The sequence below is a fragment of the Empidonax traillii genome, unplaced genomic scaffold, assembly GCF_003031625.1.
Source record: "Empidonax traillii isolate 1590-97213 ecotype Southwest subspecies unplaced genomic scaffold, ASM303162v1 scaffold1022:size207980, whole genome shotgun sequence".
Classification (NCBI taxonomy): Eukaryota; Metazoa; Chordata; class Aves; order Passeriformes; family Tyrannidae; genus Empidonax; species Empidonax traillii.
Window position 1 is genome coordinate 139998 of NW_020956215.1, and position 27226 is coordinate 167223.

At 37.4% G+C, this 27226-nt stretch overlaps 1 protein-coding gene across 5 annotated transcripts in view; it reads right to left on the reverse strand.

Annotated features, from left to right (window-relative positions):
• Positions 1 to 27226, reverse strand: part of KLHL32 (kelch like family member 32) — a 123745-nt gene that overhangs the window by 61832 nt on the left and 34687 nt on the right. For all 5 annotated transcript variants that reach the window (XR_003573537.1, XR_003573538.1, XM_027904219.1 and 2 more), the window contains 2 exons: positions 9424 to 9531; positions 156 to 254 (listed from right to left, as the gene is read on the reverse strand). Coding sequence is in view for 3 of the 5 variants with exons in the window: in XM_027904219.1 (XP_027760020.1) it covers positions 156 to 254; positions 9424 to 9531 (207 nt within the window). In the remaining 2 variants the exon portion in view is untranslated. The remainder of the gene's footprint in view (positions 1 to 155; positions 255 to 9423; positions 9532 to 27226) is intronic.

Sequence of the window (27226 nt, forward strand, 5' to 3'; positions counted from 1 at the left end):
TGAAACCCAAATTACACTCAAAAGTCAGACCTCCTGAAATCCAGTTTTTGCCATTTAGGTTACACCAGGCATGGTACTAATACTCTCCTAATGAAATTAGACTTTTAACAAAAGTGTACCAAACAGAAATGGCTGATTGGGCTGAAAAGCCTCACCTCAATGAGATAGTGAGAACATAAACTGAGAAGCTCCAGCAGCTGCAAATGACTCCCAGCTGCCAGGACGTCCTGTATCACCCCTGGTTCCAAGAGGATCTGTAAAGAAGAAAATGGAAGGTTTGTCATCTGGAACTCAGAGTACTTGTAGAAAACAGTAAAGGCCTTTGTTATTTCAGGCATTTGAGTCAACATAAAGAACAGCATATTGAGAAGTCTTTGCAGGATGGGGACAGTGCCTAAAGTTCATCTGAATTGCCTAAAAGATTTTTAAGCTGGTTTTTTTTTTATCTGTGACACTCAATAAGCCACATTACCCTCTAAATATTTTGCAATTAAATGCATGCTGTTTATTTAAGACAGAGACTTTTCAAAATAACAGAACCTCCTTTTGTTATCTATATACTTGGATGCATCCATATATACTGATGAATCAGGCAACAGAATTGACTCAGAAGTCTCCACTATTAATATTATTCATACGTATTAAAAATATATAGGCTAGGAACACCCTTCCTATTCTGCATGGTACCACTTTATAATTTTCCTAACCACTGTCTTCATTTTACAGAGCAGGGCTCTGAAAGCACAGTGAGCATGCTGCTGGGGAAGTGCCAGAAAGGGCTTAGAAACCAAGACTGATTATTCAGTCACTTGCTCACATGGATCTCCTACTCATTTCAATTAAAACTAAGTAGAGGCAGCAGTAAGGATATTGGACCACAGCCCCTAGACTGCTGTCTTGGGGTCAGCTTTTTAGAGCATCCCTTTCAGGAAACAAAAAAGTCTTTGGGAATACAGACACTGGTCAATTTCTTATCAGCAATCACACTACAAACTATACAAACTAAAATTATTTAAGCAGTGCAATATCCAACAAAAATCAGAAATGCATAAGAAAAATTAATTTTTTCAGAGATGCTTAGTTTATTCAGTTTTATCCTTGTATTTCCCTTGACAACTTTGGTTTCATGCCACATGAGGTCAGTGTCTCACTGCTCCACAGGGAAGTAAAGCTTTTTTTCAGATCCTTTTTCTTCTGCCCACACAATTCAGTTTTATCTCTGTGATGGTTCGGACTTGGCTCCCTGCTAAATGCCCAACCTCCCAGTTGCAGCCCCTCTCTTCCCCCCTTTTTACTTCCCCCAGGGCAAAGGAAAAAAACTATGCAAATTGAAGAACCTGAAAAAATCAAGTTAGTTATATAAAAAAATATATTTTATGTATATTACAGTTAAGATGCTATGTACACAGCAAACGGGAATCCAAACACCCCCTGAAGCGATAGGGAAAGGGGAAAAAGGGACAAAAGGAAACAAAAAGGGACACCGAATAGATACGCACAATCAAACCTGAGAACTAGTAAAATAACTAGTAAACCAAATCTCACCACGTCCCTTAGAAAGCAGGATTGGCAGACACAGCCAGCACTCTCCAAGCTTCCACGTGGTAGGTCAGCGGATGCTGCAGGCCTCAGCCTTAGATAAGCGAGACTAATGCAGGGACCCACTGTTCCCGAACTTCGGTGGAAGAGAAGAAGAATGAAGGCCGCTCCTCCCTTCTTATTTATACCCCGATTTACGTAAAAATCGTATGGAATACTGGGAACACTGCCCCTTCCTTAGTTACAACCTGATCACCAAGGAAGGCCTGGATTAAAACCACCACAATCTCACAGCATCAACTGCATCAACCTCAAGTCCAGTGGAATAAGGAATAAGGCAAACAAAAGGAAAAACACTCATCTGCATCTTTTGTAGTTAAACTATTTTTGAGGGAAATTAAAAATTTGTATGCATTTCTTCAAGCAAAACCACAAAATATCTCCAACATAATGGATATATTAGGAGCGGGAGAGAAGGGGCCTGATCCTTGTTTATACCAAGAAATCCTTGTTTATACCAAGAACTCATTTACACTGAGTTCTGGGAGTATATATATGGTTAAAGCTTGTGCAAATCACTAAATATATTAATACTAGGTTTTAACTGAACATTATATGCAATTTACATACTACATTAAAGTTCTTCGTCAAGTCAGAAAGACCTGTAAGGATCTTGATGTAAATGAGAATCAGGCCCAGCACCATCCAGGTTTCTGGCTGGTGCTTCTGAGGTTGCTATGCATGATGAGAAAAATGTGGAAAACTAGAACAGATTTCAGTCACAAAAATATCTCCAACAGGTATGGATCTTAAAAAAAAAGAAGCAGCACCATCAAGTATGTTCACGTGAGAATTCAAGGTCAGACTGACAAAACAAGCTGATACAGATCTTGCAGTGTATGTTATTCAGACATGATTTACACTGAGAAAGTTGCCATCTGATGGCGTGTTACTTACTAAGTGCCAGCCACCAGTTTTGCATTGTTAAAGACACAATATGAAAAGAATCAGAACCTCAAGCACATTACTACCTTGTAGGCATAGACAAATTATATTTAACTCTGATAGCATTAATGTATTTTAAAGCTACAGCAATCCATTTACAAAAAATACTGGTAGCATTTTGAGATGAGAAGTAAGAAAAGAGACAAGGAGGGTGACTGGCTACTGTCTAGAGGTGATCTGCACAAAGTCAGCAACAAAAGTGTATTTCAAGGTGGCAGACATATTTCTTACATTTCTGACAGCTTTCCTATACCATGCAAGATTTATTCTGCTGAGAAAACATATTCACCTTTGTGCTTCCCAAGGTAACTGAGGAAAGTCTAGTTTATCTCTTCAAAAAAGTTTGCTATAAATGGAACTATCTCAACTTTTATTCAATACTCATTTGGAGATAGGCAAAAATACTAGTTCATCTATGCTAAACATTCACCAAAAGCAAACTGCATGCTGGGGAAATCCACAAGAAAAAGAAAACAATAAGAAGGAAGAAAATATTGCAAACCTTCTTTCTACTGTACTGGGGCGATTCAAATTTATTCCACACCTCTCAGCTTCTATACACTAAGAAAATGACTTGATTTTTATTAATTACCAGCATAGCTGTGCATATGTTATTCGGGTCATCCAGCTGAATATTAACATAAATGCAGTTAAATACTACCACATGCATACCACAAGTACACACAGTAAGAAAATATGTAATTTCATGTCAAAAAATTCTAGAAAGTAAACCATATGGAATTAAACACAGAAAACGAGAAAAAGAAATCTAAGATCCTGCCACTTTGATGAGAAAGAAAATTCCCTCTTGACTCCACTTGCAGTGATCAGCATTTAAAATGAGACAGGCATCTAACAAAAGTATCACTTGGTTTTGCCTGATGGAGATCGTTCTATGTGCTTGAGAGCAATCAAATCCCTTAACTTTTCTTTTAAAGTAATTTAGACTGCATTTCACTCTCAACCAGACAGCACTTTTGCCTGTCTCCCTGTTCATTCATGCTTCAGTTGAATTCTGAGCTCCTTGCACATTGACAAATGTTGCTTCAAAAAAGTGAGTGGGGAAAGAATGTTCTAGTCCCCTGCAGGCAACAGCGCAAAGCCCTGCTATGTAATGTTTGGTTGCACTCGTTACAAAATCCAGATGTTTCGTTAGCCAATACCAGAAGGAATCATGACCAGCATCCTCTGATACGTTAGAATATTTTTCCAGAAAACTAAATGAAAATTTGTGTTAAATGCACACCATATACATCATAAAATCGTAGAATATTTCATGTTGGAAGACACCCATAAAGATCATCTAGCCCTATGTTCCTGCTCCATGTTCCTCCTAAACCACATGACTAAAAGTGTTGTTCAGGCACTCTTTGAACTCTGACAAGCTTGGTGCCATGACCACTTCCCTGGGGAGCCTGTTCCAGTGATCTACCACCCTCTCAATGAAGAACCTTTTTCTAATGTCCAGCCTGATTTTCCCTGACATAGCTTCATACAACTATGAAGAAAGTACCATACAACTATGAAGAAGTAAACAGGGTTTGAATAAGCAAGACTTCAAGCAAATTCACTATTTTTTGGAGTAGATGTTTCATTACTTTAATCATATTCAGCTCTAGAAAAGCTGTCTTGTCCCTAAGCTTAATTCCTGTTCAGAGCAAATAACATGGAACATTTCACTTTCTGTACAATAAACTGCATAAAGTGAGTTAATTAACCTTTGTATTATTCTAAGCCTTCTGGGTAATCTGCAGCTGAATTGTGAACCTAACACCTAGCAGCTATAACCTAGTGCTAAGCACAGAAATGAGATTATCCTCCTGATATAAGTGATAAAGGAAATGCCCCTATCTAAGTATCAAATTTTTATTTTTGGCTTTGAAATTGCATTGAAAAAAGATGCTAAGCATTTACAGTAAGACACAGACCTGTTGTATTCAGGTGTCCATGACTTTGGCATTCTGTCCCCAGTAAAAAAGAACAAGGACAGTTGAAGTCACTTTTGCAAGGGACAGCAGGTGGTTTAACTGATTCTTTTTACTCAAAAGGCAGCCAGTGGAACTGCTGAGCACAGTGTGCAGAAGGCCACTTACCCAAGAAAATCAAGCATCACAATACACCTCTACGGTACAGCTCCATCCACAAGACAGAGAGAGGATTAACACAATAAGAGGTGCTAAGATATTGATTGTTAATTTTCTCCGGTCTTAACTAAAAATGGCAGATGAAATACTTGTTGATCACTGGAAAAACGGTCAATATCAAATGAGGGGAGGAATTGATGAGAAATGAAAGCCAAGATTCTATAAAAGAATCAAAGCAATTATCAGGAGAAATTGTTGTACTTGAAAATATTTATTTCTACTATTTCTTTACCATCTGGGAAGATCTTTCATTCTTTCATGTTTGGGTTTTTTTGGGCTTTTTTTGTTAAAGAAATAACTAATGGAACTACAATTTCACAAAGGAGCTGTAAAGTAATACTTCAACTAATCAGAGGTTTGTGTGCATGAATTTGAAAAATCACCAGATGATACTCCTACCAATTCCTGGAACCTGCTTGGTAAAGTGATAGTAGCTGTTAACAGGATGACAGGTTTCAAACTAACTGAATACAAAGTAAAGCTAATAAGTAAAGGCAATAGTTAAATACGACACACATTGATAATGCATTAAAGTAACATTGAGAGCAATATACCTAAAAATAAAATGAAGTTCTAGATTAGTAAGTGGGTAATATAGTGATATTACCTTTATTAAAAGGCTGCTGCTATATTAGCATTTTGGGAGTAAAAGAAAATCCGTTCAATATGCTAATAAACAGAAAAAATTTTAAAACTATTTTTGAATCATTATAAATGCAGCTTCATCTGTGGCTTTTAATAAAAGGAAACATTTCAACAGGCTGTGTTAATCTTGGGCTAAGAAGGTACCACAGGGCAAGCTACCTCAAAATTCACTTTGGGAGAAAGAGACAAGCATAAAAAATCTCCTATATAAGGGCTTCCTGACTAATGTTATAATTTCAGCTTTGACAATTTAGAATAATTTTATAACTTTAAGAAAACAACCTAATTTCTATTAATACAGAAACAAAATATTATAGTTTAGGAAAAAAAAAAAACACAAAACAACCAACAAGAAAAGAGATCAGCCAGCTAGGAAAACAGCAGAACTTGGTATTACACCCTAATAAAGCTACTGGTTTGTGCTGTCTTTGGAAAGTTATTTTCTCCCAAAATAATTTCCTGTTTATGATGCAGCAAAGTAAGGACAGTGATTACTTGCTTTTATAACGTGTTTTGAGGTCCTTAAATAAAATTCTGTCTAAATGCAAAATATTTCCATTAACATAGATTAAAGACATATGATAAAACATAGTCACCAAGAAGAAAGACCCAGGTCTGGAGCATTTCAGTGCTAATACAACTGTGCGTTTGTATTTTTGTTGAATTAGGATCATCCACCATAAAATAAAGCCAATGTTTTTGTGACTTGCCAGCCAACTATACTGGCTGGCACTATCTGGGAGCTATCCCATTCCTCCAAATAAGATTGTGACTCTCGTTAACAGAAGAGTCAAAATAAAAAAAATAGTCAAAAAGAAAAGAACAATGCCCATGACTCTCTAATACAGTGGTTAAGACCCTTAGTCAGACAGAAAGAATTGGGAGTTCCAAACTCTGCACCAAGAACTGCTTCTCTATATTAATATTCTTTAAAAAAAATAGTTCCTATATTGATTGTACTTCATCCATGTCCCTTCCAGTGCAAATCTGACACTTGGAAAAGACAGGGCAAGGAATCTATTCACTAAGGCTCCGGCCTGTTCTTATTGCAGCCGCCAGCTATGAAGCAGAAGAGAGAATGACCTTAAAGATATGGCAACTAAAACAGGACAAGAGTCAACTACAGCAGGAAAGCAATTGTATCTCTCTAAATTCTGAATATGGGAATTATATGGTAAAATGCCTATGGTCAAGATGAAACATATTAAAGACTTTTTTTTTCCAAAGATTTCATTATTAGAAGATTATTGAGAACCTATATGCATAGAACAAAATTGAATTCTGCTGCCATTGCTTTAATTTGTTTTACCTATTTCAATACCAAATTTCTTTCTTCGTGATGATCAAGGACCATAGTAATGGGTTAACTCAGTTGGAATTATAGTATTATTTACATTTGAGTTTTAAAACATTTTTTTCTTCTGAACAACCAGGTTTCCCTTACAAAAAAAATATTTCCAACAGTAATTATGATAAGGAATGTCTGCCTAAGTAGACAGGAAGATGGAGGTTTTATTTTAAGTCCACAAGCATATTTAGAATTAACAAAACAGAGGCAAGGATGACAGAGTTTAATTTCAGATTTCAGTGTTATCCTAAAAATTAAATATCCTAATTTTGATAACTTTTAGAAACTGCAGGCCATTGTGCAATATTAAATATTTCCACCAGATGTCTCCAATATATTATTTTTCACAGAAAGCTGCATTCAATTTGAAGGGTAGCATCTCAAACATAAGTTCAGGATATTAAAAAAATAAAGAGAAGAAAGCTGCAAACTAATTACTTATCTGTTTAAACCTGAATACCTTAGGAGTTCCAAAGTGTTACCTACAGAAACACCCATTTTTTTGACCAACATTTTGGCCAAATATGATTGTAAAAAAAGGAAAATAAATAGAGTTCATGGCTTTCATTTTTAAGAGGTATTTCAGATCATGTCTTGATCCCTATATTTTCAGAGCAATGTAAGATTGTATTTGGCATGAGTGAGTTTTGGGCTACTAAACAATATTTTATTTTTTAAACCATAAAGAGTTTACAAACCAAACCGAAGACGATTGTTTTCAGAACTCTATCTGATGTAAGCATCCAGTAATCCAGTTGTTTATTAACAGCCTTTGTGAATTACTCTCACTCACTACCTTGAAATGCTCACCCAGATTTTATCAGCCTGAGTCAGTACATAAGCAATGGTCAAGACTTACAAACCCAGTGCCAAAAGAGAATTTCAAGGACTAAAGCAAAAAAGCAATGCTGCTGATTCTCAGACCCACATATCTCTTGAGTTATGCTTTAGAGGCACCCTTACAGGAAAACTCCTGCAGAACCCTTCTCATTTCTCTGTGCATCAAAGTAGCACTTGGTGTACCTGATGGACAGGACAGAGCAAATTTCACCTTATAAGCACTTATATGTATGAGCAACTGCACACACATGCACATCTATATTTAATTCAAGAAGCCCATTCATTTATTCAAGGTAGATTATGCCTGAAAATGAAAGACTCAAAAGGCTCTGAAGAACCAAGGACAGAAGGCATACATTATTTGCTAGGGAGCTGGGGGTATTATCCTGGAAGCACTGTGAGGTTGCTTGTTGGGTTACAAAAAAGCCATATCCATCCTTTCAAAGGTTCTCAATGTATTTTACACAGGTTTATTAGACTTTGAGTTTTGCTTAAAGATGGCGAATGTATCTCTCATTGTAACAGACAGGATAGGTCAGACAGAAATCAAATACAACCCATCTTCTCAAAAGATACTTCTAACAAGAGTTCTCCCTTCAGAATAATGAACCTATAGTTTAAAATTATTAAAAAGGTTATATAGGTGCCTAACATTTCAATTTTTATCAAAAATTTCAACTGAAAGAACAAGAAGCATACCAATGACAAGTCATGCACTGAGATCTTCAGCCCATTCACTAATATAGTATGGCATCTCTATCTATCACTTATATAAAAGAAATCTTTCAATAAGTTCTGTTTTCCATGACAGCAGAAACACAGAAATTCAAGTGCTAATATCCAAGACCAATGCTAAACCTTAAGTGTTGTGTGGGCTGGTGACAAAAACAGATTCTTTAGAACAGGTAGGGTTTTTTTTCCTTATTCCTATTTAGTTTCTTTGCAAAAATAATAATAATAAAAATAAAATAAAATAATAATTTAAAAAACCAAAACAAACAAACAAACAAACAAAACAACACAAAAAAAACAATAACAAAAAAATACCCCCATAAAGCCATATACTCAATCCACAGTATGGAAGCAGATGCCTTACATTTATATAACCCAACAGCTCTACCAGAATAACACAATATGGATTTAAGCTTTCAGTTTTGAAATTAACTAATAAAAATCACTAATACATCAGTGGACTCAACTGTTGTAGCAATATTCCAAAAATAGTTTAGTTATCTGGAATTTTAGGGTCCAAAGCAGAAATAGCTGAGTGTTCTGAGCTCAATATCCATGAACTCTGAACTGAGATGAAGTCACACAGCAATGCTCTCAAACCATGCAGTGCAGAGATATGGCAAGAGGCAGAGGGAAAAGGAGCATTGCTCTGCATTTTCTGAAGTAATATAATGTGATATCTAAGCTGTGGTCCTAAAGAGTGCCACACTGAAACTGTATAGTGCCTACAAGCATTCACAAAGATGCTTGAACTGCATCTGTCCAGAGAGTAAGAGACTACTTTTCTCCTCAGTTATATAATTCGTCAAACACAGTAGAGTATATAAATATTTTTTACTAGTAAAACACCTTTCTTTATATTTCATTGAGCATGCAGAATCAACTCAAATTAAGATTATTTGAGCAGCCAGGCAACCACAAAAAGGAAATACAAGTCCTACATGGTTCACTACCTGGCAATGATGCACATAAGTGGTGTTTTTATTAAATAATACTTCTAAAGAAATAAATCCATCACAGTATAAAAACTTCAGGATCTATTGAATTAAAATACCTTGTACTGGGCAGTACATGAGAAAAATAATCTCTAGTACTTCTGAAAAGGTCATATTTAGTTTTTATTGCACTTGCTTTCAACCGTGTTTCTTCCTTTGAAGAACTGTACAATACCTGTCCAGTATATGCAAAGTCCAGGGCTTGTTTTAAACCAAGGCTTGTGACACCATGTAAATTCACCTCATCAGCTTCACTTTCAACCATGCAGAGACTAAACATTGCCTATTGGAAAAAAAGAAACATTATTAACCAACTTTGGATAAGAAATCTAAATAGCAACACACCTGAGAGTTAGAATGAAATCTATACCAAGTTTTCAATATTAACCTCACAGCAATCAATCCTTCATCTGGGTCCTTTTATCAATAAAGAAATACAAAAACTTATTCTGGAAAAACTGAAACAAATCCCTTTGGTCCATGTATATATACTTCTTAACTAAGTAATTCTGGTGAAATCAATGGGAGCAGTCATACAATAAGGTATAATTCAATAAAAAAGATAATTAGACTCTGCGAAAAAATAATCTACACAAGCACCACTAGAAATAACATTTATGTGTAATATTATTATATATCAGAAGGAGCAATAAATCATACACAATTACTTATTAGAGAAAAAGGGGCAGTTAACATACCATCTTTTATAAACAATCCTTTCCAAATAAGCATCTCAGACCAGAATGTGAACAATATAATACTCTAGTTATTGAATGAAGAGGAAGGATGGAGATGCAAATGTACCTAAATGTACAACCTCCCCTTACTTGCTATTGCTCCAGTTTCTCAGATCATAAAACCTAAAGTGAAAATAACACTGAGGAGAGCAACTGTCATTTTATCAAGCATTATTTTCCAGATCATTTGTCCTCAGTGCCCCGCTGGACTGAAGCAACCCTACTCAGCCTCTGAATCCTTGTGAGAACCTTTTTCTTCTCATCTGTGTTAAACTTCTTTGCCCTTCACGCTTTCCTCCCAGCCTGCACTCCTGCTACAGTACCCCTACTTACCACTTCTTCCCTCCTTATCAGTCCCATTCTCCACTCTTTGTCACTCTCCCATACTTTTTTAACAAAATACACCACTCAGAATCTTTAACCAGTAAACTGTGAACAAATAAACTGAAGAGTACTACCATCTGTCATTGTTAAAGAAAGTCTAAATTTATCCCCAGTAGGTTTTGTGCCAAACTTATGCCTCTACCTGGGCTACCAAACTTCACACTGGAGAACCTGAGTTACAAAGCACTTCTCATGAACATAACCTTCTCTCTATACTCTGACTGATACCTGCAGAAGCTGAGACAGTCAACAAACACGGTTGAATTTAAAGAAAAAAAAAAAAAGCCCTACTCCCTCTGACTCTTTAGCACATATGAATGACTACATGACCTACAAAGGTCCCTTCCAACCCAAATTATTCCATGATTCACCTACACTCAGGTGGCTTCAAGAACCAAATGCTTCCTGCAATCCTTCCATCATTAAAATGTGGCATAAATCTGTTGCCTGGAAATCATCCAGTATAAGCAAGAGAGGTACTTATCATGCATTCACTCAACGACAGAAAAAAAGTGACAAATAGTTTAGAAGGTTTATCAAGCAAATGTAGTAAGACACCATCATGAAATATATCTAGACAGAAAAAAAAAATCAATTCTAATGAGTTCAGACACTTTTCTAATCCATTAAAAATGTCATCATAGTTGGATATTTTGTTGTCATTTAGATGTATCAAATGAGCTCTAATAAGTACTGTGAGGCTTCAGACCTTACTGGAAGCTGCAAAGTACCCATCAGCCATCTATTCCTTGCAAAAGCAGACGTGCAGTTGGTGTCTTGAAGAGATAAGTTTCTCTTCTCAGAAGTTCACTACTAAACAAGCTTTCTGGATAATATTCCTTCCTGAATTTCTGAGTAACGAGCATAAAATCTCAAAGCAACACCTGTTTACATAGGGATAGATTTAAACACCCTCTGTACACTCAATTACATCACAGACTGCCCGCAAAAAGGCTCGAAATGCTCAGTGTTACAAGATGCTCTGCATCCTCCAACTATGCTACAGTAATAGTCTGTACAATATCAATCTGTACATAGGAACTATCAAAAGATAGTGTGGTTAATAATACAGGTTTTATTCTGATCAAGAGATGATGTTCTTTATTAATGTTCTTATCATTCTTATTTAAGATGATAAGCTTAACTATGAGCTAAGCTTAACAGAGAAACAGAGATACAGAGAAACAAACACTTATCTGAATCTCATCTGTAGATCAAGAATCATTTCTACATGACTTCTGTGTAGACTTACTAACTTTACCTTTAGGAGATTATCTTAACACAAGTTCCAACACTGTCTTTACACAGGCCTTACTACTACACTTAACAGTAAACTCCGCAGGATCAGACCGCTACCTCAGTCATTCATCCCCAGTGTTTAACAAACAGCCTCCAGAAGAGCTTTGACCCTTGCCAACCCAAGCATTCTCCAAGGCAATGCCCAGATTATGGTCCCAGGGATAACTCAAACCATTGCAGTTTCAAAGAGACACCCTGGATAAAGCCAACCTTTTTGCAGATGTTTGGCCATATTTTCGTAAGTCATATTATGCCAGTGCCTTTTAGGGCCAGAAAACAAGCCCTCATTCACCTTATTTTACAACACAGAGTGCAAAGGCCTATCAGAACTGCAGCTGCCAGTAAGCGACAGGACTATGGTTTTGCACAGGATTATAGGATGGTATAGGTTGAAAGGGGTCATCAAGATCATTTAGTTCCAACTGCTGAGGGCAGAGACACCTTTCACTAGACCAGCTGAAAGCCCTATCCAACCTGGCCTAAACACTTCTCGGAGCAACCTGTTCCATCGCCTCACCACCCCCACAGTAAAGAATTTCTTCTCAATGTCTATTCTAAACCTACCCTCTTTCAGTTAAACTGGAATCCTTCCCCCTTGTCCTGTCACTACATACCCTTGTCCAAAGTCCCTCTCCAGCTTTCTTGTAGGCCCTGTCAACAGAATGGAAAGCCACAATTAGGTCACTCAAAAGTCTTTTATTTTCAGGTTGAACAAGGCCAATTCTCTCAGCCTTTCTTCATAGGAGAGGAGCTCCATCCCTCTGATCAACGTGGTGGTCCTCTTCTGGACTCACTCCAACAGGTTAATGTCCTTTCTGTGCTGGGGAGCCCACAGCTGGATGCATGGTCTCACCAGAGCAGAGTAGAAGGGCAGAATCACCTCCCTCATCCTGCTGGCCACACGGCTTTTGATGCAGACCAGGACACGGTTGGGTTTCTGGGCTGCAAGTGCACATTCCTGGCTCATGTCCAGCCTCTCTTCCACCAGCACTTCTCGGTAGGGCTGCTCTAGATCTGTTCATCTTCCAACCTGTACTGAAACCAGGGCTTGCCCTAACCCAGGCGCAGCCTCTTGCACTTGCTCTAGTTAAACCTCATGAGATTGCCCTGGGCCCACTCCTCAAGATTGTCCAGGTCCCTCTGGATGGCATTCTATCGCTCAGGTGTGTCAACTGCACCACTCAGCTTGGTGTCATCCTGAGGGTACACTCAATCCCTCTATCTGTGTCACTGATAAAGATATTAAATAAAACTGGTCTCAACATGGACCCCTGAGGGACGTCACTTGTCACTGATGTCCATCAGGACTCTGAACCATTGACCCCCTGGATGAAACTGTCCAACCACTGTCTTATCCATCCAGCAGTCCACCCACTGAATCCATCTCCTTCTAATTTAGAGAGAAGGATGTTGTGGGGGACCATGCCAAAGACTTTACAGAAGTTCAGATAGATGACATCCGTAGCCCTTCCCTTGTCCACTGTGAAGCAGTCATTCCATCGTAGATGTGATGCCATCTGCTATTCAGACTTCATCTTCTCAAACAATATCCTCAAGTATTCTGTGAAGGCTTTTGATATTGAATATGAACTACATCTATTTTTCAGGAGGCAAGGCCAAAGAATTGGATTGAAAGATAAGGTCTGCAGTGATCCTCAGACAGTTCACATTCGGGTGAACTGGATTAGCCTCCAGGAAAGTAGTCCGCCACTCAGATAAACTTAGTACTGCTCAGTGATCCATACTGCCTTCACCAGCAGGCAAATTTCCTTCTCAGCCTGATAGTTTTAAGATTTAATCCAGCATGAAAAAAATCTGTTCTAACATAGGCAGAAATTGAATTCAAACTCAGTTTTTAATTTGCCCTACAGCACTTGAATATTGTAGTTTTAACTATAAAAAATATGAATCATTAAATTGTAGTTTGAGACTTCACCAATACCTGGAGAATGAGTTATGGTTGGGCTGTCAAACTCCAATTTAAGATGCATCTCTGAAAACACTCTGAGGTTTTGTGAGCTTAAATAGGTCCATCAGTCATGCTTTTAATGCAAGGCTAGTAGCCTACTTTATTTTTTAACAGGTTAGTAGCCTATTTTATTTTTTTACTGTACCTTGGGTACATTAAAAACAAGGCAATAAGATAAATGTCTCAGGTGGATGCAGAAGTGACAAGACAGGAAAAACAAAGTAAATACAAAATATTTGGACAATTGCACAATTATAAGTCAAATTTACCAGAAAAGTTACCAAATTTGGTTAAGCATGAAATGTTAATCATATTAGTTATTGACTTCATTCAACAATGGTATTATACTGTATTTTAAAACATTTCCACTTGGGCAAACAAAAATTTCTTTGAAAATGTTTCCCCTTCAAGACCTTTATGAGAGTGGGCAGTACAAATTGCCAGTGCTAACCAAAGATCCCTTTTATAAGTAAACCCACTGATGAGAGGACTCATCTTTTCTTCCAGTTCCTTTAAATATCCAGATCTTGTTCTGCCATCCAATCATACAATTAGCCAACCTTGTGGTAAGTAAATTGATTGTTTAAATTCTGCCATTTCAGTTAAGATTTGATGTAAGTAAAGCAAATCCCCCTATGAAAAGTAAATACAATCCGCTTGCCATTCTGTGGCCACTGCTCCAAATTCAGGTCTCAACATGCCGTCACAAATGGATATATTGCATTTGTGGAGCTCCACCTGAGGTCACTCTTGTTTCAGATGCTACAAATTTGAATGGTCTTAGTTTTGTGGTGCACACTAACACTTTATTAGCTCCTCTTTTTGGAGGAAGGGAGGAATCAACCCTCAATTCTTCCTCTAATCTTGGCCTGAATCAGAAACAAAGCTACAGAACTTTACCCAAAGGAAAAAGAAAACAAAACATACAATCCTTGGATAAAAATATATATATAAAAAAATAAGTCAGACTCTGGAAAACTTGACTTCAAAGTAACATGGCAAGTTGGTGGGCATTTAATACAGAGCACACTTGTAGTTTCACAACTTTGCCCTCAGCAGCCAAAGGCACCTTTATCAAAAGTTTTCTCCTGCAAACATAGAACACAAAAGACAACAAGAGCTCAAAACTGAGTGGCACACAACCACAGGGTGTATAGGCCCAGATGTGATGAGATCTGATGTAACCAGGCAGAAGAGTTCAAGTAAAAGATGCTTAGCACAGTCTTTGTGTCTAACTTCCCATGCTCAGCATGGCAACATGCTGTTGCTCAGCTTTCAAAAGCAAAATGCAAGACAGTTGTAAAATACCATCAAATCAGAATAACGTATTACTGTTCAAATGTCCAGATACATTGATTTTATTAGTCAGGCAGAATTGCAGCAATATATATATAGACTCCTCCACAACATATAACTTGAGAACAGGCACCAGGGTAACAGACACACAAGATGATATTCAAAATCCCCAAAATACAAATTGCTCACTGTCACAACGGTGAGATCCAGAACTGATCCCTGCCTTTGAGTAATTTTCTTACTTACTCAGATGTTCCATACCCATGAGAGTAATGAGCCTTTCCTCATTTGCACATATCAGTCTTACAGCCATATCAGTCACAGCAAACAGTAAATCACAAAACAACCAAGTTGTAAGATAGTTTACACAAGCAAACTGTCAGTGAATTCCATGCAGCTTAGTGGCGTGTTAAAGGCAAGAAATGGAACCAAAACAGTGTCAGGAGACAGGAAAATGGATATAAAAAGAACAAATGATTACGCTGTCAAAAAAATATGGTGACTGAAATCCTAAGTAACTCATTGCTATGACCTGGAATTCTTATTAATGAACTTTTTAAAGTTTTCCGCTGAAATTTTTTTAAAAAAGAAATATTTGAACACTGAGGTAACCACTGGATTCTAATTTAAATCTGCATAAAACCTGTTTAATGCTTAAGAGATGTTTAAGGGAATTATTAAAGTCATTAAATGAACAATAATATGATATATTGGGTAAGTGCCAGATAGAAGGAAAATTGGTAAAATACCTAGAAACTTGAGAGAAAATGAAAGGAAATTGGTCATCAGGGCCTGCAATATCAGTATCTTAAGTTAGGTAGATGTATAACAAAAGCAAGTTAAAGTTTTAGGTCACTAGATAGACAGATCAAGATAGAAATAGGCATGTTTAGACTCCAATATAGAGACATTAGTGAGATAAGGTATTCTTTTTTACTCTTACTGCAAAAGAAGCCTAAACACTTAGTAAGCCTAAATGCTTAAAATAGGTGAAAACTTTAAACTTAAGAGTAAAGGGTTGAGCAACCTGAAGAATTAAAGTTGAAGACATTTATGAATTGTGTCTTTTTTGTGTATTCATTTTATAAAAACAGAACTTTCTGAAGATGTTGAATGAAAGCTACAAACACTGACAGCAATAATAACATTATAAATGTTTGCACCTATAAGTCTGGTTCTTGCATATAGTAATTTGTCACGGGAAGCAAAGTTTTCTTTCACTTTTCTCAACTCATATGAAGTCATTTCTAGATTAAAAATCCTTAGGTGAGTGAGTGGCTCTTTGAAGAAAAGTTATAGACTGCAAATGAGGAGAGGCTGAATCCACACAAAATGCCTTCAGTTTGCTTATCTTGATCTTCTTACGCTCACCCCTTACTTCAGCTATATCAGCCACTAGCTAGCTTTTCTGATATGTTCCAAATGGGAGATGAGCAAATGACCATTTAAATTACTGCCTTCAAGAAATACGCTGACTCTCCTAGGAGTAAAGTACATGGTTCCAGTGCATATCAATAACCACTAAAATATCTCAAAGTTCCCTCAGCAAGATTGTGAAAAGACATTCATCATTATTCATTTTCGTTTGATTCAATTTTAAATGCAACTTTCAAAATGAATCTAAACTTTCAAAAACCAGCGAGTAAGCTGAGCTAGTTACTACAGCAATACAGTAACCCAAGCAGCAACATTTCCAAATTTCCTCCCTCTGCTTTCTCAAACATTGCTTTGGTAATTACCAACAGCCCTAGATCCAAGTCCACCACAACACAAAATGAACGTTTGGAACTTCCCAATAATGCATAGTTTTCACCTTCATAACCTCTTGTCCAATGTCAGACTTAACAGTAGGCAGCAAGCACAACAGTAAAGGTCTGGGATACTTTAGAATCACCTCCATTAAAAGCTGCATTCACATGATGTTCATAGAGCTGCAGCAAGGCCAAGTTTGTTTTACAAAACAGAATGCAAATAGCTCAACTTAGTCCATCTCCACCCCTGGCTTAGCCTGTCATCTTTCATCCTCAACTGACAGCAGTGGAAAGTTTTTGCAACTGATGTGCAAGAGCCTGCCTTTACCTTCAGCTGTTGTTCTTGGGTGGCTGTCCAGGAATATAACACATTCTCTACTGTAAAGTGCTCAAGCATTTGCTGCACTTCCTCACAATCACCACCAGATACGGAGAGTGGAAAGTTGGCACAGGGTGAACCAGAATTCTTGTAGTTCCTTTCATTGCACCACAGGCAAAGAGACAAACGCAGGAAGTCAAGATGAACTAAGAGCAAGGTAAGCTCAATGCACATGAGCTTTCTCACCTGTAAGTCACTATAGAGCTCTGTATTAAAAACTCAGTCCTACTTTTCCTACTTATTGTCAACTATACTGTAAGCACCCTGGTCAAATGCTATGGGAAAAAAAATTTCTAAGATTTAATTTATCATAAAACCACAAAGTACGCCATCCTACCCAGCCTCTTATCACTGAGGTTAAACTTTAAAGGAAAAAATTAAAGTGCATCAAGAAATTGTTTGGTAGCCACGTTAACTATTTGACTTTTTTTCCACCCAATTCAGAAGCATATCTGAAGAAACAAAAAACTTAATATATACTCAGAGTTGGAAGAAAACATAATACAACAATTTTGAAAGTGAATGAATGCCTATTCTGCCTATCTAGAAAACTAAGTGCTGAAGAACTGACCAATGAAATCACCAAGGTTTTCCTTAGCTATTTAGTTAGTAACACTATCTAGCACTGTTTTATATATTTAATATAGTTGAATTGTCATCTCAAAAGTGCTTCTTCCACAATTCCACAATGATACTGCTTGAGTTCTTTTAAAAATTATTTTAAAATAGGTAAGTGTTAGATAGGTGTCTCCATTAAAGGTACTTCTTTTTTTCAAATTCACTTGCTACAGCATACGCACTTACTTCTATATTCACCTGTTCCATAGATTTTCTTTACAGGAAATTGATTGTACTTCTCATTTCACACATCAGAAAAGCTACCAAGAAAGCAAACTAACACTTCAGAGATCTCAGATCCACTTCCCACACTGCTCAGGAAACTCAATTATGATGTGATACCTGAAGATTTTTTTTTATTTCCTGTGCAATTTTCAGCCTGTGAGAAATATGACTTGCATCAATGGAAGAGCTCAGTCATGCATTCTTTCTGATTTGGGACCTAAGCTTATCTGTATACAAGTAACTCAAACTTCTAAGTATCTGGTCCTGAGATTATCTATTTGGACTATAAACTTTTTCAGGACAAAACATTATACTTTGCAGTTTTTATTACAAATAGCAATTCCCTGTTCGTGTAACAGTAGTACCAAATAAATAAAACATAATGTATTTGATCTAGTGTGTTGCATTACTGCTGAATTAACATTTAGGTTTTCTTAACTTCATGTTCTAGTCCTTCATTATGTAAGCAGTATTATTTTTTCTTTGTTGTTTTCACCTATCACAATGAAAAAGAAAATATTCAGAACGTATGAATAGGAGCCAAAATACTGCTTTGGCAGATGACAAAGTCCACCCCAAATATCAACTGTGTTCTAAATGTGCAATGTATACTTATCCAAATAACCAATTTAATATGTGAATGTTCCTTTACAGCATGTAAAAATGTGCTTTGTTCTTCTCATAACTAGCTTTGTTTCCCTCCCAATTTAAGCCTATCTATCCTAAATCAATCATCAGCCATGTCCTCTGGAGTCTCTTGCACACTGGAAAACATATCCATCAATACCAATTGCGTGAAGTATGATTAAGAGGCTCATTATATGATTCTTCTGAAAAAGTTCTACATAAATTCCCAGAGAAAATGTCACATAACATCAGTCACTGATAACTGAGCCTGTAGTAACTCATCTGCCCAATGAAATCTACCTAAATATTGGTTTTAAGCATTTGCCAAGCAACTAAAATGAATCCTATAAAATGAAAAGGTCAGCTATCATTCACGTTTAAGGGAATATATAGTTAAAGCAGAAAATGAAGAGCAAATTATACAGTTTTATTCCCAGTACTTAAGTGTCACATATTAGTGGTAGTAAAGCAAATTTCACTGAACCTTTGGTGTTTCTTTTAGTATGCCAGTGTCAGATAGTGATACATAATTACACAGCCCTGAATAAGTAATGAATCTTGAAATAAAGAACTACGCTACACTTCAGAGGACCTAAGGATGTGGTATTTTTTTCCTGTTTGTATAGTGGATATTCTATCAAGAACAAAGCAATTTTCTTGGTTTTAATAAGGTACAGAGTCAAAATAAAAACTTAAAAGTAAAATTTTTTAAAAAAGCATTTGTTGCTAACAAGTTTAAACCTTCATTAAATGTAATTCATGTTTTCATACTCAGTTTATTAGTGTAATGTGTCTTCCCCAAATCTCTGCTTAGATGCATGAACATCATTTAAGACACATGGTAAAAGGAAGACTGTATCACGCTACTGCTAATGAGTTGCTGAGTCATCACTAAAAAGAGCTGTATGCAAAATTCGTTCAAGTAGTATCACAGAAACAAAACAATTCTACAATTTCCATGGGCAAACCTGTATAGGAATAAAAAAAAATTAACTGTGAACTACTACAACTACAGTAACCTTGTTAGTTGCACTATTTTAAAATTAATAAGTCATCACAGGTGGTCAAAAAATTACTGTTTATTTTATGGCAGAAGCAAGAAAACTGAATTGTAAGAACAGTGCCACACAAAGCACTGCATAAAACTCCAGTAATGTACAGTCTGTCCTAACAAGAGTCCCTCATAAGCAGGTCTGCCTTTTGGAGAATAAAGGAAGCAGCATAACTAAAACCAGACTTTTTTTTCCCAGCATTTCCAGTCAAGCACAGAAAAGGATGAGTCACATTTGCAAATTTTGGCTTAAATTGGTTTAATGCTTCCCAATGAATGCATAAGCCTATTGTTCACATCCTTTTATGATTTTAGCAAGTGATATCAAAGGTAAGCCCAAAATAAAGTTGGAATAAAAGTCACTTAGCTGTTGAACTAGCATTTCAACTATCACAATACATTTCATTCACGGAGGCAAAGCTTCCTGCAATTTTTTTTCCCCCCAGGGAAAACCATGATCAAAGCTTGGACACCTTTAAGGGACTTATTTTTAAAAACATACTTCATATCATCAAGACAAGTTTCCCAGCTCTGTTCATACAAACTCTAACTAAATAGTTGTACAGCAAAGCTTAATCTAACAGAACTTGAGTAACAATCTTAGTTGTTATTATAATTAGCTTCTTAAGAAGCCATTTATAATGTGATGCGAATGTCATTAGACACTGACATCCAAATGTTCCAAGCAATAATAAACTATGGCAATTATTTCCATTCTGCATCATAACTACAAGGCATACTTATCATGTGAGAAATCTGATGCTGAAATTTTAAATGGCTCATTATATGAAGGTTTGCACTATGCACCTTTTATATCTGGCTCATTTTATGAGAGTTTGAACTATATAACCTTTGCATCCTTTAAAACAATATTATTTTCCATTACAATTATAAATCTTGCTTTCCATTAAGAATACAGCACAATTTTCCTAAAGTATGGCCCTTAATTCCCATTCCTATATTTATTAAACTGTTTTATACAAAGGCAAAGTAATAAAAATTTGCCTTTGGTTTGTTCATATCCTCTACTGATAAAAACCTAAAAAAGTAAACAAGCACTAACAATTTGCAAAATAAAAGAACGACTTGACTAACCAAGCTTGTGTTAATGTTGCAGTCATTTGTCACAGTAGTTTTCATCAGCAGCTGTGCTCTAACCTCCATCAGCTATCTCCTCTGGAACACATGCCTCTATAAAACCATCTCTTCATTTTATTTTTAGTAGTCTGCATTTGACCATGCTCATTTATCCTTTGGCTTTTCCTTCAACTCTGATAAACAAAACCCTTCCAAAGTAACAGACCAGGATGATATTAATTTAATTATTCCCACAAATTCTATAGACCTACTCCTTTCTTGAAATCTAACCCTGACAAGGTAGATTATGAAGTGCCAGGTATGAGAGCTTCTGAAAATGCAGACTGACATTTCATAAGGTGTCCTAATATTCTGGAATTTTTATATAAAATGGACTTTGTATACATTTGTTGTCTACTTGCATAGCTAGTACTCTGTGGCCCTGGGAGACTAGGTTATTTCATCAGTAGCTGAGAATGCTGCACATGTCCAAGGAGATGCTAATTTGTAATTTGATTTTGGTACACACACACACACACACAAATTGTTTTTATACATATTAAAGGAATGGATGCAATCTAGTGGTGAAGAGTTATTCTGAGCTCCAACCATTACTTTTTCACAAAGAGATTTCACAAAAAGCTTTTGACAGAGGCCTTTAAATGCCTAGAAGGCAAACTAAGTAGGAGAGAAAAGAGGAGAGATCTTATCCTGAAAAAGTGCCTGAATACATAATACGGTGAGCAAGAAAAGACTGGGACAGTTTTCTCAGGGAGTCATGATTCCAGTGGAACACCTCAGTGTGGGCTCTTTAACATACCAGAGAAGATCTGGAAAAGGACAAGAGCAGTGCAGCTAGAAAGTCCATTGAGGTAAAGCTATTCAAAGTAGTTAAGGTCTGGGTAAAGTGTGTTAAACTGTAAGAGGATTGTATTAAATATTCTAAAATGGCAGCTATCAAAATCAGCATATGAGTTTAACAAAAAAAAATCATCCCTGTGGTTAGCAATAATTAAAAAAAAAAAAAAAGATACTCAAAACTTAGAAATTCTTAGGCAAGAGAGAACAAAACAGAAATCAACCCTATGCCCATGCAGAAATTCATGTTTTGCCTACTGCATAAAAGCCTTTTACCCTCAGCTCACAAAACACACACTAGAGCTGGAAAAGCATCAGAGAAGAGCAACAAGCTTTATCAAGAGTCCTGCACAGTTTCCATTTGATCAGCATCTGATTAAGTTAAAAATTAAAAACTTCCAGCCTGGAAAAGAGATGATTCAGTGCCATGAGAAGAATACCTACGAACCAATGGATACCTTTTCCAATAGAAGAGTTAGAAGGAATGAAATGAAACTGTCCAAAATCACATTGAGAATAAACAAAAGTAGATCTTCACACAACAGGCAGTCAGCCACACTGTACAGAGGATGGGAAATTTTACACAGGCTCTATGGGAAAGAAGATAAAAGCTAAGAGAGACCTACTTAGGATTGCTGAGTAGACAGGTATCACCCTGCTCAGGAAATGCCCCTGAGCTGAAAACAGCTGGAGAATTCTCAGGGACACGCCACGTAGACTTAGCCTGGGTTTACTCTTTTCCACCAGACATCACAAGCAGCTGCTGCCTAAGCCAATGATCCAATGCAGTGTGACCGTTCTTATGTTCTCACCCAAAGCTGTTAAGGGCGCCTCCCTCTTTTGAGGTCTGAGATTACCTATCAGATAGTAGATTGAGCGGCAGTTTTGTTCATTCATCACTCATACACTGGGTCAAACAGTAAGAGTGGATTAAGGCTTTTTTTGAGGTCTAATATTTGAAAACTGTCTGAATCAGGCAGACTAATTCCTTCCAAAGAAGCAATCCACAGCATTTACAAAGTTGTTCAGGACAGTCAAACGCAGAGGTTCTACTGCTTAAATCCAACCCTTCACTAGATGAAGGCCTACAGTGACATACAACTCGCCAGTAGGATATTTCAGTCTACTAAAATGAAGTTCTTAACAAGGTGTAAAAAAATAGCACTGTTGACAGTGAAGGAATTGAAGAATTTATTTAAAGAAAGCTATGTCCTCTAAACTTCAAATGAGCATGATGTACTACACAAAAGGAAAAGGTATGTGCATTGTGATAGGCTTCTTATACAAACAAGGGAGAATGGAATACTCCCTGAGGGAGTATTGAAGAAGTGCTACTTGCCACTGTAGGGAGAAAACTGGTGCAGCCAAAGCTCAGCTGGAGTTGAGGTTGCCAGAAATGTGGGGAAAAATGAAAAGAGTGTTTTCAAATACATTAATGCCAATAGGCAGTATAGAAATATCTTCAGCCTGTCATCTTACAAACAGGGACAGAGACAAGGCAGAGGTGTTTAACACTTTCTTTGACTCTGTCTTCAACACGGATGATGGACTGGGGGGTCTCAGTGCCCTGAGCTGGAGAAAATTAAATGGAGAAAATGAAATGGAGAAAATGATCAGCTCCCAGTCAGCTCTGAACTTGTGCAGGATCTGCTGCTCCAGTTGCATTCCTACCATTCTATGGGACTTGATGGGATTCATCCCAGAATCCTCAGAGAGCTGGCTGATGTCATCACAAAACATCTCTTGAGGATTTTTGAGTGATCTTGGGAATCTGGAAAGGTCCCAGAGGACTGGAAGCTGGCAAATATTGCTCTGATTTTCAAGAAGGGCAAGAAGGAGGGCTCCAGAAACTACAGGCCTGTCAGTCTCACTTCAGTGGCTGGTAAAGTGATGGAGAAGATTACTCTGAGAGGTACTGAAAAACACCTGAAAGTCAACACTGTCATAGGTCACATGAGAGCCCTCATGAGAGGAAAGTCCTGCTTATCAAACCTGATTTCCTTTTATGACAAGATAACCCATCTAGTTGATCAAGGGAAGCCAGTTGATGTCATCGTTTTGGAGTTCAGCAAAGCTTTCAATACTGTCTCTCACAGGATCCTTAGGGACAAAATGTCCAGCACACAGCTGGATAAACACACTATGTGGTGGGTGAGCAATGGGCTCATGGGTTGAGCACAGAGGGTAATAGTGAATGGGGTAATATCAGACTGATGACCTGTCACTAATGGGGTTCCACAGAGCTCCACCTTAGGCCTTGTGCTCTTCAACATCTTCATAAATTACTTGGATGTAAGACTGGAAGGGTTGTTAAGCAAGTTTGCAGAGGACACAGAATTGTGAGGAGCTGTTGACTCCCTCGAAGGCAGGGAGGCCCTTCAGAGAGACCACAACAAATTAGAGGACTGGGCAATCACCAGCCACATGAAGTTCAATAATGGCAAGTGCTGGATTCTGCACTTGGGATGGAGCAACTCTGGACGTATGTACAGACTGGGGAGTGAGATGCTGGAAAGCAGTGCCATGGAAAGGGACCTGGGGCTCCTGGTTGATGGGAAGTTGAAGATGAGTCAGCAGTGCCCTGGCAGCCAGGAGGGCCAACCATGCCCTGGGCAGTATCAGGCAAATCACCACCAGCTGGTCAAGGGAGGGGATTGTCCTGCTCTGCTCTGCACTGGTGCAGCCTCACCTGGAATATTGTGTGCTGTTTCAGGCACCACAATATAAGAAAGATATTAAGCTGTTAGAGAGTGTCCAAAGGAGGGCAACAAAGGTGGTGAAGGGTCTTGAGGGAAAGCCGTATGAGGAGCAGGTGAGGTCACTTGGTCTGTTCAGCCTGGAGAAGAGGAGACTGAGGGGAGACCTCACTGCAGTTACAACTTCCTCATGATGGAAAGAGGAGGGGCAGGCACTGATCTCTTCTCTGTGGTGACCAGTGACAGGACCCGAGGGAATGGCCTGAAGTTGTGTCAGGGGAGGTTTAGGTTGGATATTAGAAAAAGGTTCTCCATCCAGAGGGTGGTTGGGTACTGGAACAGGCTCCCCAGGGAAGTGGTCACAGCTCCAAGCTGACAGAGTTCGAGAAGCGCTTGGATGATACCCTCAGAGGCACACAGTGTGACTCTTGAGGATGATCCTGAGCTGGGCTAAGAGTTGTACGCGATGATTCTTGTGGGTCCCTTCCAACTCAGCATATTCTGTGATTCTGATTGTACAATTGTAAAGATGACAGATCATACTTTAAGAGTGTTAAAACTTTCTAACACCAGCTATATGTACAGTGAAACCAGTGCATTGTGGTTTTAGCGCTTCACCACTCATCTCTTTTGTTGGATACTTCTTATGTTATTAAAATGGTATGTGGGTCCTAGTCACTGAAGCTAAAAGTGATATGCTGCCCAAGTAATTCCCTTGGGTGTTTTTAGCTTCACTACACCCACACAATAATTTTAAATTTTCCTGAGGTTGTGTAGGAAGATACTGTCAGTGACTCAGGAGAGAAGAGTCTACTGTGTCCAACAATGTTCTGAAACATCAAACTTCTTCAATAGACTATAAGGACTGTGAAGAAAACAGGTACGAAACACTTCTCTGCCACAGACCTGCCCCAATAAACTGGCTTTCCATGGACAAACACTTAGCAACACAGAAACTACAGCTGAGCCCAGCCCAGTTTCAGAACACTTACTATGGCAGCACTGGAAAATTGGACTGAGGTAGCCTGGAGCGAGTAAAGATGATGGTAAAGAAAATTGGCAACTACAGCAACATAGCTACAATGATTCCTTTTTGTCCTGGTTTTAAACTGAGAAAATGCATCAGCTGAATAATAGCCAAACACCACATGTTGTTATCACACTATCTAATTTGAGACATGGAGCTACAGTCTCTGCCATACTTAACCACAGTGCACTTAATTACCATACAGGCACTTCAAAAAAAGAAAAAGGAAAAAAAAAAATCAAGATGATATGACACCATATTGTCTACCACCCAACACTGGCAGAATTGCAATTAATTCATTCATGAACTACGAGAAATGCAACAGAAACATATTTACTAGGACAGCATTACAACTCTTGGGAATTTGAACACAGAATTCAGAAAAGAGAAGATTCTTCTAAATGCTTTTGATAACACCCACACTACTGAGCTCTGGGAATTCTGTCTGCAGCAAACAAAAACTGCTTCAGAGCCACAAAGAATAAAAATTCATTAATTGCAAAGAGAAGGATGAACAAAGTAAAATTAACCAGATCCAATTCCTTACTTTGTTCATTTTGAAAGAATATTAAAGTATTTATTTAAAAATTTTTAATACATTTGTAAACCATTTTTGTGTATACTCCAGAAGTCAAAACCAGTTTGTTCAGATAAATATTACAAAAGACACTTCATACTTGCCCATGCTATATTACTTCCAAAGATTTGATTAAACTTAGTCAAAGTACTGAAATGCTTATATCAAATATTATTTTAAGAAGTGAAGGAATGCGCAATTTTCTTGACTCTCAACTATAACTGGATTATTGAATAATTAGCAGTAAAACTCTAATTTGTATTTAAATGTTTATGTTATGCTAGTAGTATAACTTAAATTTTTTTCCCCAGGCCTCCTCTTAATTTAAGCAAGCCTTTTTTTTTTTTTTTTTCCCTAATGGGAAGCAAGCAGCTTTGAGTTCTCATTCTCAACAGGTGGTGTACAAGTAACATGTTCACAACAACTAAGATAGCACTGTGAATCTTCAAATACCTTCTGCATTGTTGGCATCACTCAGATACATGTGTTGGCACATTTGGCTGATTTCATGTGTAGGAGAGTTTAAAAGCAATGCTAAACAGTTAGACAGCATTCCAAAATAGCCCTTAGATTTCTTACAGCATCAATGTGAACATTACAAACTCAACAATCTCAAGCCTGAAACCACTACTAAGACTATATTCCTTCCCAAGTTTGCAGTTATCATTTTTACATAGGAAAAATGCATGACCAAACAAACAAAAAACATCAGAGATTAAACAGAGAGTTAAGAAGGCAGAAACTTTTATCTTAATATTGAGCATATTTAATAAAGACATCTTTATCAAAGTTCTTATCCAAGAATACTGCTGGTGTGACAGTAAATGAGAATACTCTACAAATACAATACTCTGAAGTTCTGTAGAGCAATTGGAAACTGCTTCTGAATTAAGAGTTTCGACAATGGAGAATGGCATAGGACAATATGAATTAGTATGGCAAAGACCATAAATTAATTGGCTAAAAGTCCTAAGGCTTCTCAGATTGTGGGCAAGGACGTTAAGAGTAAGAAGATGGCAAGGGTGTATATATAAGTAAATGAGAGATGCCACATAGCTGAGCTATTACTAGTTTTGCATAAATCATGATGGTAGCAGAAAGGGAGCTTGGTATTTCACGGAAAATCTTTCAATTGTCATATAAGTTATCAGTGAGAACAAAAGATGCAAGGAATCATAGCAGGGTGCATGGTTTGCCAACTCTGGAATGTTCATCTGACGTCTCTACAATTGTACTATCTTATTTCCAGACTAGTTTGGGAAAATCTGTGTACTGCTTGTAGGGATTCAAGGAAGAGGGCCAAGAAAAGCAAACCTCTTGGTGACCCTGACTCTTAGTACAAAAATTCCTCTTCCAATGCTCAAGCTAGAACATTAGTCTGTTGGTTATAGAATCACAGAATCCTTA